Source organism: Lytechinus pictus, chromosome 1, assembly GCF_037042905.1.
Source record: "Lytechinus pictus isolate F3 Inbred chromosome 1, Lp3.0, whole genome shotgun sequence".
NCBI lineage: Eukaryota > Metazoa > Echinodermata > Echinoidea > Temnopleuroida > Toxopneustidae > Lytechinus > Lytechinus pictus.
Window position 1 is genome coordinate 44,102,466 of NC_087245.1, and position 14,943 is coordinate 44,117,408.

The 14,943-nt window shown below is 33.6% G+C and overlaps 1 protein-coding gene across 3 annotated transcripts in view; it reads left to right on the forward strand.

Annotated features, from left to right (window-relative positions):
- The window catches only part of LOC129263477 (acyl-coenzyme A diphosphatase NUDT19-like), a 33,853-nt gene extending 19,913 nt beyond the window's left edge, over window positions 1-13,940 (forward strand). For all 3 annotated transcript variants that reach the window (XM_064103872.1, XM_064103881.1, XM_064103887.1), the window contains exons 4-5: window positions 3,581-3,696; window positions 9,360-13,940. In XM_064103872.1, the coding sequence (XP_063959942.1) occupies window positions 3,581-3,696; window positions 9,360-9,592 (349 nt within the window). In that variant the 3' untranslated portion in view covers window positions 9,593-13,940. The remainder of the gene's footprint in view (window positions 1-3,580; window positions 3,697-9,359) is intronic.
- Window positions 13,941-14,943: the final 1,003 nt, after the last annotated feature.

Genomic DNA, 14,943 nt, shown 5'->3' on the forward strand with positions numbered 1-14,943 from the left:
GCGCAAGAATCAGAATTAGCAACGATGTTCACCTAGACACGAGGAAGGATCACCAACGACTGATGGCAAAGGTCAAAGAATTACGGAATGGAAATAAATTCGCGTTCATCCCCAACTCGGTCCCGAGAGTAATAAAATACAAAGAAGGGCCTAAAGAAGATGCATCCGGACCACTCAAAACAATCCGACTCAGTACACATGGCAGTCTAATTTTTCTCAAAGCAGAATAGATTTTTTTCTAATATCCAGCTCATTGAGAGACTTTATTGATGAATGTGATATGAAATATGGTTATCGGAGCAATCATTCGGCAATCAGTATCAAAATAAATAGCTTGGTTCCAAGGAGAGGGCATGGATTTTGGAAATTAAACAATTCACTGTTTATGAATGAAAGTATAATTTAAGACGATATAAGAACAACGATAACAACATTTTTAGGGGAAAATGACATATCTGATGTTACAAAAAAAAAAGGAATTTTTAAAATATATTAAACAAAAAGTAATCACAATTTCCAAATATGAAAGAAAACAGAAAATAGAAAAAAAGACAAAAAACATTGATTTTTTAAGACGATTATTACAGCAAGATCCAAATAATGAAGAACTTAAAGAATGTATGAAATGTGAGGAAGCTGATTTGATAAATCTTCATGAAAGTTACATGAAAGGAGTAATGGTCCGCACCAGAGCATTATGGGTTGCGGAAGGTGAAAAGAATACTAAATATTTCTTAAACTTAGAAAAAAGAAACTTCAACAAAAAACTTTGGCCAAGTTGGGGGTATTTGTTGAATTACCATCCTAACTATGAAAGTTTATGGATCTAGTTCATAAAACTTGGGATACAAGAGTAATCAAGTATCACTGAACATCCCCTGTGAGTTTCAGGTCACAAAACCAAGGTCAAAGGTCAGTTAAGGTTAATAAACTTTGCCCATGTTGGGGGTATTTGTTGAATTACCATCCTAACTATGAAAGTTTATGGATCTAGTTCATAAAACTTGGGATACAAGAGTAATCAAGTATCACTGAACATCCCCTGTGAGTTTCAGGTCACAAAACCAAGGTCAAAGGTCAGTTAAGGTCAATAAACTTAGGCCATGTTGGGGTAATTGTTGAATTGCCATCATAACTTTGAAAGTTTATGGATAGAGTGAATGAAATGTGGACATGGGTGTAGTTGACAAGTCTTAAGTCATCGTTCAAATGTCATTTATGGTCAATGTGGTATTATGTCATTATATGAATGGTGTTTTGTGAATGATTATTTTATAGTAGTTTTCAAAGTTAGCACTGCTGCTATATTAAATCGCGTAATGCAGGCGAGACTGCCAGAGGCGTTCCACTTGTTTATATTGAGAGAGGGGTAAGGCAGGGGTGACCACTCTCCCCATATCTTTTTATAATAGGGGCCAAAATTTTAGGGGCATTGATAAGACAGATCTACAGAGATACAAGGGATTCAGTTTGAAAATAAAGAAATACGATTAAGCCAATATGCAGATGATACAATCATATACTTATCAGCTACGGAGAAAAATCTTGAAAATTGTTGTTCTATCCTAACTCATTTTGGAAATATGTCAGGTTTAAACATAAACATGGAAAAGATAGCGTAATACGGCTAGATAGTGTTAAAAATAATAATTTCAAAGAAAGTAAAGTTAAATGGGTAAAAGATGCATTCTCTTATCTAGGAATAAAAATACCTGTTTCTGATGAATTGGACATATATCATTTAAATTTCGATGATGAAATACAACAGGCTGACAATCTACTGAAAGTATGGAATATGAGAACGTTATCATTAGCTGGGAAGATAACTCATCAAATCTCTAATAATTCAAAAATTTGTATATTTACATGTATTTAGTATTATTCCAAAACTTAAAAAAAAAACATTGTTTAGATATATCAGAAACCAAGCAGTGTGAAAAATGGTCTGATGATCTAAATGTAGATCTAAGTCTTTTGATCCAATGGCAAAATAGATTTTTGACTAATTATTGGGTTACTTTGGATTAAAAAATCAGAATGTTCCAGTATAAGTTTATTCACCGTCGTATATCAACTAATGAGTATTTATTTAAGATAGGTGTGAAGAATTCACCATTGTGTAATTTTTGTAAAAACTGAACCACAAACTTTGATACACTTATTCTGTTTATGCCCTATTGTTTCTAAGTTTTGGACGGAGGTAAATACTTGGTTGAATTTCCACAATATAAGTTGTCACAAATTTTCAAATATTGATATATGTTTTGGTGTTCCAAGTAAGTTTCAACATCTCTCAAACACAATAATTTTATTTGCAAACTACTTGATTTTCAGAAAAAAATGTCAAGAAGGACAACTATCGTTACATTTATTCATAAATGAGTTGAAATTTGTTGAAAATGTTGAAAAGTTTATTGCTTTAAAAAAGGGCAAGGAGATGCTACATTATAAAAAATGGAGACCTTTTACTATTAAATTTTGAACCAATTTGAGACTTGCTTTTATTTGTTATGTATTTAATGATGTACTTTATCTTGATTACGATGAATATTGATGTATCTTAATGTATCTTGTTGTACACGATGAATATTGTACATATATTTTGTTTTATTGAAGCAATAAAGATTCAAAAAAGAAAAAAATAATAATTCAAACAATAGAAAACAAAAGAAATAGTGAGTGATAGACATCATCGACTGACTCATTGCATGTCACTGAGTTGTGCATATTATTGGTATGTTTGTATTCTGGATACTTTGTATTGCGCCATCTACTGTTGAGATTGATACATTCGTGCTAGTCAATTGGCACCTTAATAAACACACTCAGCAACTGTATCTCTTAGAGTCAAGACGTATTATTTATTGTGCTCGTCACATCACACATATCACTGTTTTGTGAAAAATACGCGAAACTTTGAAATGCCATAACTTTCTAATTTTACATCTGATCTTGATGAAATTTTCAGCGTTATGCTTGTTTGATTTTTCTCTAAATATTCAAATCAACATTTTACTGGGGTGGACTTGACCTTTAACAGTTTCATCTTGGTGTGTATTTTACATTCATGAAGGTTTCTCAAAACATACAGTACATGGATTATGAAGCCAAACTATTCTATTCATCTAATGAAGCTAATGTTTTACGGCCAGTGCCTCTACCGATGTTGATACACACACACACACACACACCATACAATTGGTCTATTACCAGACTTTTGAATAGAATGTGTAACATGAAATACACTGTATATACTATTGTCCAGAGTTCCAAAACATCCTTTGACTCATTGTTACATGTAGTTCATATGATTATAAAATCGTGTCATATGAAAAGTTTTATCAGCTCGTATTTCAAGCTAATTTGACCATTACTCTAAACTAAAGGCTTGTGATTTATCTAGATTTATTATTTTTCTGAACTTCAAAAGATCATTCCATTTGTTCTATTAGAAGTATAATTGCAAAGCCCTGTTCTTACTGAAATCGGATCATAGACTATTGGTGACATGGGCCTTTGTACTGATACTGAATATTCAACTGAACTGTTAATATTTTCTGTTTTCATTCTAATTTAACAGGTTTGAATGTTTTGACCAGCTCTATCAGTTTTCAAAGAGTAGAGCATATGATGGCACAGAGCGGTACCTACCAGTTAGATGTAATCTTGAAGATGGTGTTGTCTCTTTATTACCAGGTATGTATAAGGAACTTTTTGTAAACGTGAAAGAATATCTATTCAAACTCACAATTTAAGACCACCCTTTTATGCTTTTTTTATTGCTTTGATATTCTGATCAATTTTTATTATGGAGCAAAACTGTAAGCTTTAATGATTCATTTTAATGATAGAGGGAGCATACATGAACAGTGAAAACAGACAACCTTTATTGTTTGGTTGTGGTCATTTAACCCTTTCCATGCGTACTTCGCACGTATGCACACTTGGTGCCGTGCGAACTTCGCATTTCACGCTCAAGCAAACAATGCATTGTTTCCCTCCCTGAAAATAATTCAGCACAGAGGGGTTCATGGTCCAGCGCACAAAGAGTTAATGAAAAATTTAAGACTGCTAGCAACCTTGATTTTTGTGTGACAAGCTTTGCTCCACTCCAGTGGACTTTCTCAAGCCTAGAAATGATCAGACCCCCCTCCCTCTCAACTTTACCTTAAATTGATGGTCTGGGCTGAAAATATTTACATCTTAATACATAAAGTAGAATTCACTGAGCAAAATGCCGAAAAATTTCATCAAAATCGGATAACAAATAATAAAGTTATTAAAGTTTAAAGTTTAGCAATATTTTGTGAAAACAGTCGTCATGAATATTCATTAGGTTCGCTGATGATGTCACATCCCCACTTTCCGTTTTCTTATTTTATTACATAAAATCATATTTTTTTCATTATTTCATACTTGTGTGAATAATATGTCTCCCTTATAATGAAATAAGTTGCAGCAGTAAATATCTAATGCACTAAATCAGTTGTTAATCCAATTTTTCTAGTTCTTGGACGAAAATATTTGAATAAACCTAATTTCATATAATAAAGTACAAAAGAACAAGTGGGGATGTGACATCTTCAGCCCACCTAATGAATATTCATGACGGCCGTTTTCACAAAATATTGCTAAACTTTAAAATTCAATAACTTTGTTATTTGTTATCCGATTTTGATGAAATTTTTAACATGTTGCTCAGTGAATTCTACTCTATTTATTAAGCTATAAATACTTTCAGCCCGGACCATCCCTTTAACTTGAATACGAATGTCCACTTTAACCCTATTTCAACTTGGCTATTTCAGACCAGGATATACGGGGGGGGGGGGGGGGGGTCAATTTAACCCCCCTTCAGATCTCGGCCGCTGATTGCGTGATTGCCGCGAAAATTTGCGCGCGCAAAGAAATTGTTTATATTTCTTATTAATTATGCAGATAAGCGAATGAAATTTGTTTTTTGTGTATGTTTTTGCCTTTGACTCACTTTATATAGCTAGTAGAATGCTAAATTTTGGTTAGAGTATTCATTTTTACAAATTAGAATAATTCTTACAAATATCTTAAAAAAACATTGCCAAATATAATTAATTTTTTATGTATTATATTGTTTTTTAAATTTATATGTATTTCTTTGTTTTTTTTTGTTGGGGAGGCTTTTGCGATCATAAATAGCTTAAAATAAATCCATTTAAAGCAACAAAAGTAGAGATACAGGTAATAATATGTTTATGATTTTTGGTTGAAAAACCCAATTTGCATTGACTTATTGTACATGGAATCGCGTTTTTGAGCAATTTTGGGTCTGACGCGCACTTACAAAATGTTGCGTAATTTCGGAACCACATACCCGGTTGCCGCAAATTCAGTGTCAAAGATATACAAGACTTCAAAGTAAAAAGTCAGCAAGCAACATGGTCACAAAATTTTGCACAATGGCGTAGTGACAAAATTTGTTGAAGGGGGGGGGGGGTCAATTTGACCCCCCCCCAGTTAAAGAAGGGTTAAAACTACTCCTTGGTCCTGTTTCAATAACAGTTTAAAGCTACTGAAATCATTCAATTTGATTGGCTGATTATAAACTTGTTATAGAAATTGTGCATTTGTTATAATAACAAGTCTATATGAAATGGGCCTTTGGTCAGGAAAGGTGTAACTATGACTAAAATTGAATAAAAAAGAACGAAAAAAGTCGATGAATACTCATTGGCAACAATTGTTTGCTAGTGATCACAAGACATCATGTAGCATAGGGAATATTATGACTGATTGGGCTTGAGAAAGCCCATGGAGCTGATGAGGGCTTCCCACATAAATTTCTAGGTTGGTTGAAGTAATTGTGACCTAATATACTTCATTTTACATAGATAATTATCGGATTTGAATAGGCAGAGCTATCAAAGTTAAGACTGCGAGTCAGCCGGGCTAAACCAGCTCTCACAGTTTTTTTAAAGCATCAGATTTGTCTGGTCTTACTTTTGTCACATAGCTTAGTGGAAGCGCCGTGGTGTAGCGGTTCTGACTCTCGCCTTGGAATCAGAGGGTCGTGTGTTTGAATCTCGCCATGGCCTAGCGTCCTTTGGCAAGGCGTCAATCCACAATTTGCCACTCTCCACCCAGGTGTTAAATGGGTACCCGGTAGGATGCGAAAGCCTATGTAGTATGCCTAGCAATTGAGTCTTGGAACTCTTGTTGGAATGCTCCCCAGGGAGTGGAGAAGGTGCATACATTGTATGCGGGCATGCAAGTATCCGATGACCGGGGTAATAATATATCTTTAAAGCGCTTAAAGACGTCGTTTTGATGTGTTAACCCTATAGCACCTGAACCGCCCGAGACCGCCCTTCCTATTACACACTGAACCGCCCTTCACCGCCCGTACGTTTTATTTGCGCTATAGTATCTCTTGTCTATGATTTACCGTGGTAATATTGCGTGTGCATACCGTATAGGTTGGCTGCTATATAGATCTGCATAGAAAAGTGTATGCTCCTATTGAGTATAATAGAGAAAAACCGATTGACATGCATCGGTGTGTAGCAAGTTCCAGACTGTTGCGCAGTCAATCTCAGCAAAGATGGCTGCGTCCATGTCTCGGAAAAAACCACTTACTTCGCCGAAGAAGCTCGGGCGTTGCTATATGTTAATCAAAACGTTGGATATCACACAGAGTGACAACTAGATGTGAGTTGGAATTAATTTTTGACATATTTGATCCAAGATTTGGCGAAAACTTTAGTATTCTGTCAGTGATACTTTACATTTTTTTGAAGGCGTGGGACTGGGGCGGCTGAAACCCGAACTTTTGTTTTTTTTCTTCTCGCTCTGCAAACGATTGTCAAAGGTCAATATTCGTACAACTGATTGAACTTTGCCATGTACCATTCTATTCAACAGGTCCTATGCTACAAAATAAATATAACTTGTAATGAACAAAAGTAAATTTATAAAAAACTATTTCAATTTGTTTGGAACAATGCCTACTTATTACCAGTTTTATTGGTTCCTCCAGTGAGTAATTGCCATTATGCATAGGAATCTGTAGGTGCTATAGGGTTAAGCGCTATATAAATGCGGAATATCATTATGAGTAACCTTCCATTTATTGTGGAAATTTAAGTTGTAAATGTTAGCATGGGGTAATCGGCCGTGATCTGGCAAAAGTGTGTAAGTCATTTTTTGGTGTTTTTCTGTTTCTTAGAGTTTCTTTGTATATGCTCTTTCATCTGGTAAAATTTCAAGTTCTAAATCTCACCATTTTTTGAGATTCGAAAACCAGTTTTTGTAAAATTGTCTAAAAAATCAGAAAATTTAAAAGGCAGAACTACGTAAGTCGACTTACAAAAGTAGATTTTCAATTTTTTACGATAATGAAAAGGCAAAACTACGTAAGTCTACTTACATAGTTATATTAGAACAATAGCTTTGAAAGTAGAATTTGATTAATCAGGCAAAACTACGTATCTCCCACATTTCTGCATTGTAACGGTCGGGAGTTTACTGCATGTTAGTTAGCGCAATAAGGAACCGCCATTTAAACTCCTCACAGTCACTGTGGTGCCATGGCTTTAAATTCCAGAGCCTGGAGAGGGACACAGATTTGAATTTAGCTTTAGAGAAAATCAAAATTTCCCAACTGAAACAAGGTAAGCTAGACTGTATGTATGCTTCATTGTTCAGATGATAAACATGAGAGTTTATCAAAGACTAGATCTAAGTTAAATTATACGTTTATAGAGGTCTTACACCTACCCTCATCTCTAAACTTTAAGGTAGGCCTAGAGTAAGTAAGGGTTTATAAACTATTTTTTAATAGATCTATGCATGTAAATTTTGATCTAACTCTTTAGTTAAATCTAGACTCTAGATCTACACTGTAAGTAGAATAAGCCTGTTCACGGTTGTTAACTGCGCACAAGCAGAAAAAGGTCACTTGAGATAAACCATGAAGGTGGCTTTCAAATTCACTGACATAGGCATTTGTGATTTGATGATTATTCATGTATTCCTTTCAAAATATTCATTTTATCACATCCAAGCTGAAGAGTAATAAATAGAGCCTTCATAATCACTGGTATTTGACAGTAGCCTAAACAATAGTCAAATGTGCCAAAGGCAGACAATAAAACAGATTTCCAAACTTTATCCCTGATGTACTATTCTAGTCACCTGGTCTATACAATGGCTTTTGTTCTTAGAATTTGAATACTCTACCGTAAAGCTTACACAACATCTTCATTTGAAAATGATAGTGGTTATCCTAATGAAAAATCACAAAGGTCATTTGAGAAAAGTTGATCATGAGCTAACCGTGAACTGGCTTATTAGTCGCATTGTGCCATATTTTCCAAAGGGAAACTTCTGCTAAACATTAGTTAGCGTCAAGACTAGAAGAATAAGAATTAACTTTTAGAATTAGCGATCTAAAACATTACAAGTTAACTTACCTTTACACAAAGTCTTTGTAATAAACAACATGATAGCGTTCCAACATAGCTATAATTTTACTGTTAGATCTAGATCTATAACATGGTAGATCTGCTGATAGACCGAATCAGTGATTTTGTTCTTTCAGTCTCAATTTTTCCCACAGAAAACATGCGTGCGGTAATACAATATAATTTTCAAGTGACCAAAATATTTCACATGCGAAGGGGGTGCGATTGGAAGCAGATATTGTAAAAAAACGAATTTGGCAATCTAAATGTTTCTAATCTGTAGGTATCTGTGTATTTTTGGTGAAAGTTTGATGAATTTTATTAGAATATTTTTTATATTGAATTCATAAGTGTTTGTTAATACCAGGGACTCCCTAGTAATATGATCCATTATACGTACATGTAGTTTTGCCCGATAAAACTTTGCAATGCACAGGACATAAGTAGTTTTGCCTGATAAAACTTTGCAATGCGCAGGACATACGTAGTTTTGCCTGATCAAAAGCTACATGTAGGAGTGTAGTCGTCGATTTAACCAGGTATAAGAGCTCGTAAGTTTTAACAATTGAAGAAAATTACAAGATTTAATGAGGAAATCAACTATTTTTTGTCCCAATTCCTTATAAATGTGTCCCACAGGACAAAGGAAAACAAAAAATTCTGATACACCATTCTCCATTTTTTCAAAGAAAGCTAAAGAAGCAATTTTATATTTTTAAGCTTGAATATCTCAGAATCGCGTAAAAGGAAATACGTAGTTCTGCCAGATCACGGCAGTAATCTCTGTTCGTTTAGAACAACCCCCCAAAAAAGTACCAAACCTAATAGTACCATACTTTCCAGAATTCCCCTGACTGTAAAATCTGATGTTTTATTTACTAATAGATTTTCATTTATATTTTGTATATAACTAATAATTAGGTGATGCATATTATCCAGAACATCCCAAGGAGGAAACAGATAAAGACTGTATGCTAGAATTGAACACCACTATTGATGATAGCAACAAGATAGAGATTACAAACAGATTGGTGTTTCGGACCGCAACAGTTACTGATATCTTGAGCTCATACACACAACCCACTGGTCAGGTCAGTCCCATAGATGATCATATTCCTCCTATTGAGGAACTGGAGAGTAATTCCAAATTATGAGTAAATTTAATCGGAAGGAACTCTTTGAGAGGTAACAAGAGTAAAGCTTCTAAACCAAAGAATGGCTCTTCTAATGTCCCCATGATATGATATATTTGAATTATAGGGCAGATTTCTACTGCCTTGGGCCTGTTTCACAAAGACTTACAATTATTGTAACTTGATTGGCTGCTGGGCCATGATACCACCAAAGTTTCCATAACGGCAGGCAGAGTTGCAATAATTGTAACTCTTTATGGAATGGCCTCATGTGGTGGTTGTTGAATATTGTCACCATGGTAAGTGTCTATCGATGGTAGAGTTGTCATTCATGGACAATTTTGTGAAACGGTCTATTTTTTCCAAAACATCTTTGAGAATACTCAAGTTTGTGATGTTTTTCATGGTAAGAGTTGTTCCATGATCTCCTAAATTATACCTTGCCAGATTAATGATGAGAGCAGATTAAAGAGGGAGTAAAGTGATATCTATATTAATCTGGGAATCCGCATAAACTGTACCTGCATAAATTTCCTGGGATCGTGAGAGAGCAGAATGTATCCCCTTCACCTTCCAAGCAAAACTAATATAGACAAATATTCCATTTTAACTGATTAAAGTGATTTAATATTAAAAACTTGCATAAGATGATGTCACAAAAGTTGAATATTCCCCAAATTGAACCAAAATTGCATTTAATCTGCTATATTTTTTAAGAGCAGATTATGCAAAAGATGTGTTATATACTTTCTTATAACATGTCTTTTTCAAGTTGATTTAATGACCTTGGTATATATTTTTATGATGTTGACTTGTTATGATTGTATTTATTTGATTATATTTTGTTGAAAATGAAATGAATGAAATGAAAATGAATGAATTGATTTCTGTAGTAAAGACACTACAAGGGGAAGACAGGACACTTAGAAGAGATTTTTTGAAACGCTCAATTTTGTACAAGTTCAGCATTAGGTAGGTGAACTTTCATGTATCTGCATGGCGTTGTGTATAAAACATATGGGGCAATGATAGAGGGGGTGAGGTAGGGGCCACAAGAGTGGCAAAAGGAAATAATTCCGCCTCTCTTTTCTCAGAAATCTGCAACTTGTTTCTTTATTTCGTTAGCATTTTTTATAAAGAAAAAAAGGTTGAAATTTTGAATTTCCCCACTCCATCACACCTTCTCTCACTTCCCCCATGATGATACTCTATGCCAATGTAAACCTACAAAACCCCTTTTTTCAACCCTTGATAAGTATTCCCCCTTATAAACTATAGATGGAGTTATGTCATGTTCCGTCCATTAGCAACATGTTTATTATTGATAACTCAGTGGACTATGATTACCGGTACTAAGATTTAGTGATTAATCATTTTACAATGTTGAAAATAAGTGCCAGGTATACAGTGTAATACAAAAATGGTGATTATAATAATAATGATACTGATTATCTACTACTACTAGGACTGCTACTAATAATGATACTGATTATCTACTACTACTAGGACTGCTACTAATAATGATACTGATTATCTACTACTACTAGGACTGCTACTAATAATGATACTGATTATCTACTACTACTAGGACTGCTACTAATAATGATACTGATTATCTACTACTACTAGGACTGCTTCTAATAATGATACTGATTATCTACTACTACTAGGACTGCTTCTAATAATGATACTGATTATCTACTACTACTAGGACTGCTTCTAATAATGATACTGATTATCTACTACTACTAGGACTGCTACTAATAATGATACTGATTATCTACTACTACTAGGACTGCTTCTAATAATGATACTGATTATCTACTACTACTAGGACTGCTACTAATAATGATACTGATTATCTACTACTACTAGGACTGCTACTAATAATGATACTGATTATCTACTACTACTAGGACTGCTACTAATAATGATACTGATTATCTACTACTACTAGGACTGCTACTAATAATGATACTGATTATCTACTACTACTAGGACTGCTTCTAATAATGATACTGATTATCTACTACTACTAGGACTGCTACTAATAATGATACTGATTATCTACAACTACTAGGACTGCTTCTAATAATGATACTGATTATCTACTACTACTAGGACTGCTACTAATAATGATACTGATTATCTACTACTACTAGGACTGCTACTAATAATGATACTGATTATCTACTACTACTAGGACTGCTACTAATAATGATACTGATTATCTACTACTACTAGGACTGCTACTAATAATGATACTGATTATCTACTACTACTAGGACTGCTACTAATAATGATACTGATTATCTACTACTACTAGGACTGCTACTAATAATGATACTGATTATCTACTACTACTAGGACTGCTACTAATAATGATACTGATTATCTACTACTAGGACTGCTACTTATAATGATACTGATTATCTACTACTACTAGGACTGCTACTAATAATGATACTGATTATCTACTACTACTAGGACTGCTACTAATAATGATACTGATTATCTAAGTACTACTACTAGGACTGCTACTAATAATGATACTGATTATCTACTACTACTAGGACTGCTACTAATAATGATACTGATTATCTACTACTACTAGGACTGCTACTAATAATGATACTGATTATCTACTACTACTAGGACTGCTACTAATAATGACACTGATTATCTACTACTACTAGGACTGCTACTCATGATTCCTTTAGAACCCAGAATAGTAATACTAGTATTGATAAATTTATTCAAAGTTATTTGCCACTTTAGAAAGTTGTTTAAAAGTGCCTTTAATACCATTTTTCCCCAAAAAATTGAAATATGTATTGAGGCAGAATACAGTGTATTATGTACATGTATGTAGAATAAGAAATAAAGCTTGCATTTCATAAAACTTAGTCTTATTTCTATTCTGAATATACTAAAGGAATTTCAAGTTGGTCTCAAGTATTTGCTGTTTTAACACATTGCTATATATCTTCTGCTGTATTCTCATAAATGTTTATGATGAAATTGTTGCTTTAACTTACATGTTTTCAGTAAAATGTATGAAATATACTTGAAATATTAAAATTGATATTTCACCATGTTTAGTATTTTATGAAATAAAAAATTGTATATCAAATATCAATAGCATGAATACAAGCTCTGGCAATGAATTATATATATTAGTGTAGTACGTGTGTGATTGCCTTTTTTCTTAATGTATTGCTATTCTTCAATGGATTTATTTATTTTATTCATTGCAAATTCTATTTTTCATAATTTGATTTATGAAAATAGAGGTGATAAAAATGGGCAATTAGTGCAGTAGAACATCCATCCATAATGCAGAATACACTTGCAATCATCATTAAAAATACGTCTAGGTCTTTCATATTGTACTATAAAAAATAACAATACTGTCCACCAAACCTTTAACCATTTAATTTTCCCACTATATTCTGGCAACAACCAATTTTATTTTCGAAATGCTAGGGTTACACTAAAACTGAATTCTTCTGAATGAATTTGGACCAATTCTGCCTGAATACGGCCTGATTTGGATGGTTTTGAATGTTTCAGAATCCCAAATTTTTTCGCATTCACAGAGGGAGAACAGAATACTCCCGAAACCACCCGCATACGTGTATTCGTATGAATTTGCAGCTGATCCGGTTCCCATGTAACCCTAGCTTAAAGGTTAAGTCCACCCCAGAAAAATGTTCATTTGAATAAGTAGAGAAAAATCAGACTAACATAAAGCTGAAAATTTCTTCAAAATCGGATGTCAAATCAGAAAGTTATGGCATTTTAAAGTTTCGCTTATTTTTCACAAAACAGTGATATGCACAACTCAGTGACATGCAAATGAGTCAGTCGATGATGACTATCACTATTTATTTTGTTTTTTATTGTTCGAATTATACAATATTTCATTTTTTACAAATTTGACAATCCGGACCAACTTGACTGAACCATATGAAATTAAACAATGCTAATTCCACGTGTTCAGGGAGGAGTTAATCGTTGTTTCACTTGGCAATGAGGAGAAAATTAGAATATTTCATATTTCACATAATAAAATACAAAAGAAATAGTGAGTGGATGACATCATCAGTCTCTTCATTTGCATACCTACCAGGATGTGCATATGACTGTTTTGTGAAATTAAGCGAAACTTTAAAATGTCATAACTTTCTTATTTTACATCCAATTTTGATGAAATTTTCAGTGTTATGCTTGTTGGATTTTTCTCTTTTTATTCAAATAAATTTTTGGTTGGGGTGGACTTGTCCTTTTAAGCAGCAACTTTTGATCCAGAATGGTGAAAGAGTATTAATTAATCCTTTGCTTTAATAAATGTACATGTCTTGATTTCCATCAACACTAATCTCATTGTTTTTGTTGAGACCAGGCAAATATCTTTGTCACGTTAGTGTTTTTGCAGGCAGAGGTGGATTCCATATTTAAGGTGGGGGGGGGGGGGGCAGCAAATCTGAAATAATTTTGTGTGGCAGTAAAAAAAAAAACCGTGAAGAAATAAGGTTGACGTCACTGATTGTAATCACATTATTTCTGGATCAGCCTCCCCCTGGATCCACCCGTGGTTACCAGACAGGTAACAATGGTCAAATAAATAGTACATTAAAATAAGGAATGCAAGACACAAAACTTCTAGAAACACAATGAAATCTACCAATTTTTATTTGTTATACTCTAAATGTGATATATCAATACATTTATTCTCTGTTACTTATTCATACCTGAGAGATACAGACAAACACTGAAAATAGAGGCTCTTGTTTGACTTTGATACAGAACATTCTCTTTTCAAATATAAATATAGTATCTAATGTTAATACCAGTATTCTTTGATTTGTTCCTTTTTATCCTAATTTTTCCTTATTTCAATTGTTAAAACAAATTTCAAAGGCAAATTTGTGATTGCGACATTTTTTCCCCACAAACTCTACAGGCACAGGAACCAATGCAAACGCAGCAAATGGTGTGCCTCATTTATGAGTGTGATACAAAATGATAAAGGTACATGTAAAACACTTTTCAAAAATATCATCAATGGATACTATGTTTCTTTTCAAACCATACAAGGTCGAAAAAATAATGTTGAAAGCCTTATCATGTACAGGTAACTCCGCCTTTTAGTCGACTTTCCATAAGTCAAATATTCCCCTACGAGTCAGAACAATTTTTTAAAACCCGACTATTCAAATCATGTGTTATATATAGCTCATCTAAGTCAAATTTCTCCTTTTAAAGCGGACTAGATTTCTTTGGCCCCAAAAGATTGGACGTACAGTATGTAGAGTTACGTGTACAATACTGTTATCCCAAAAATCAATTAAGAAAAAACATATATTTGT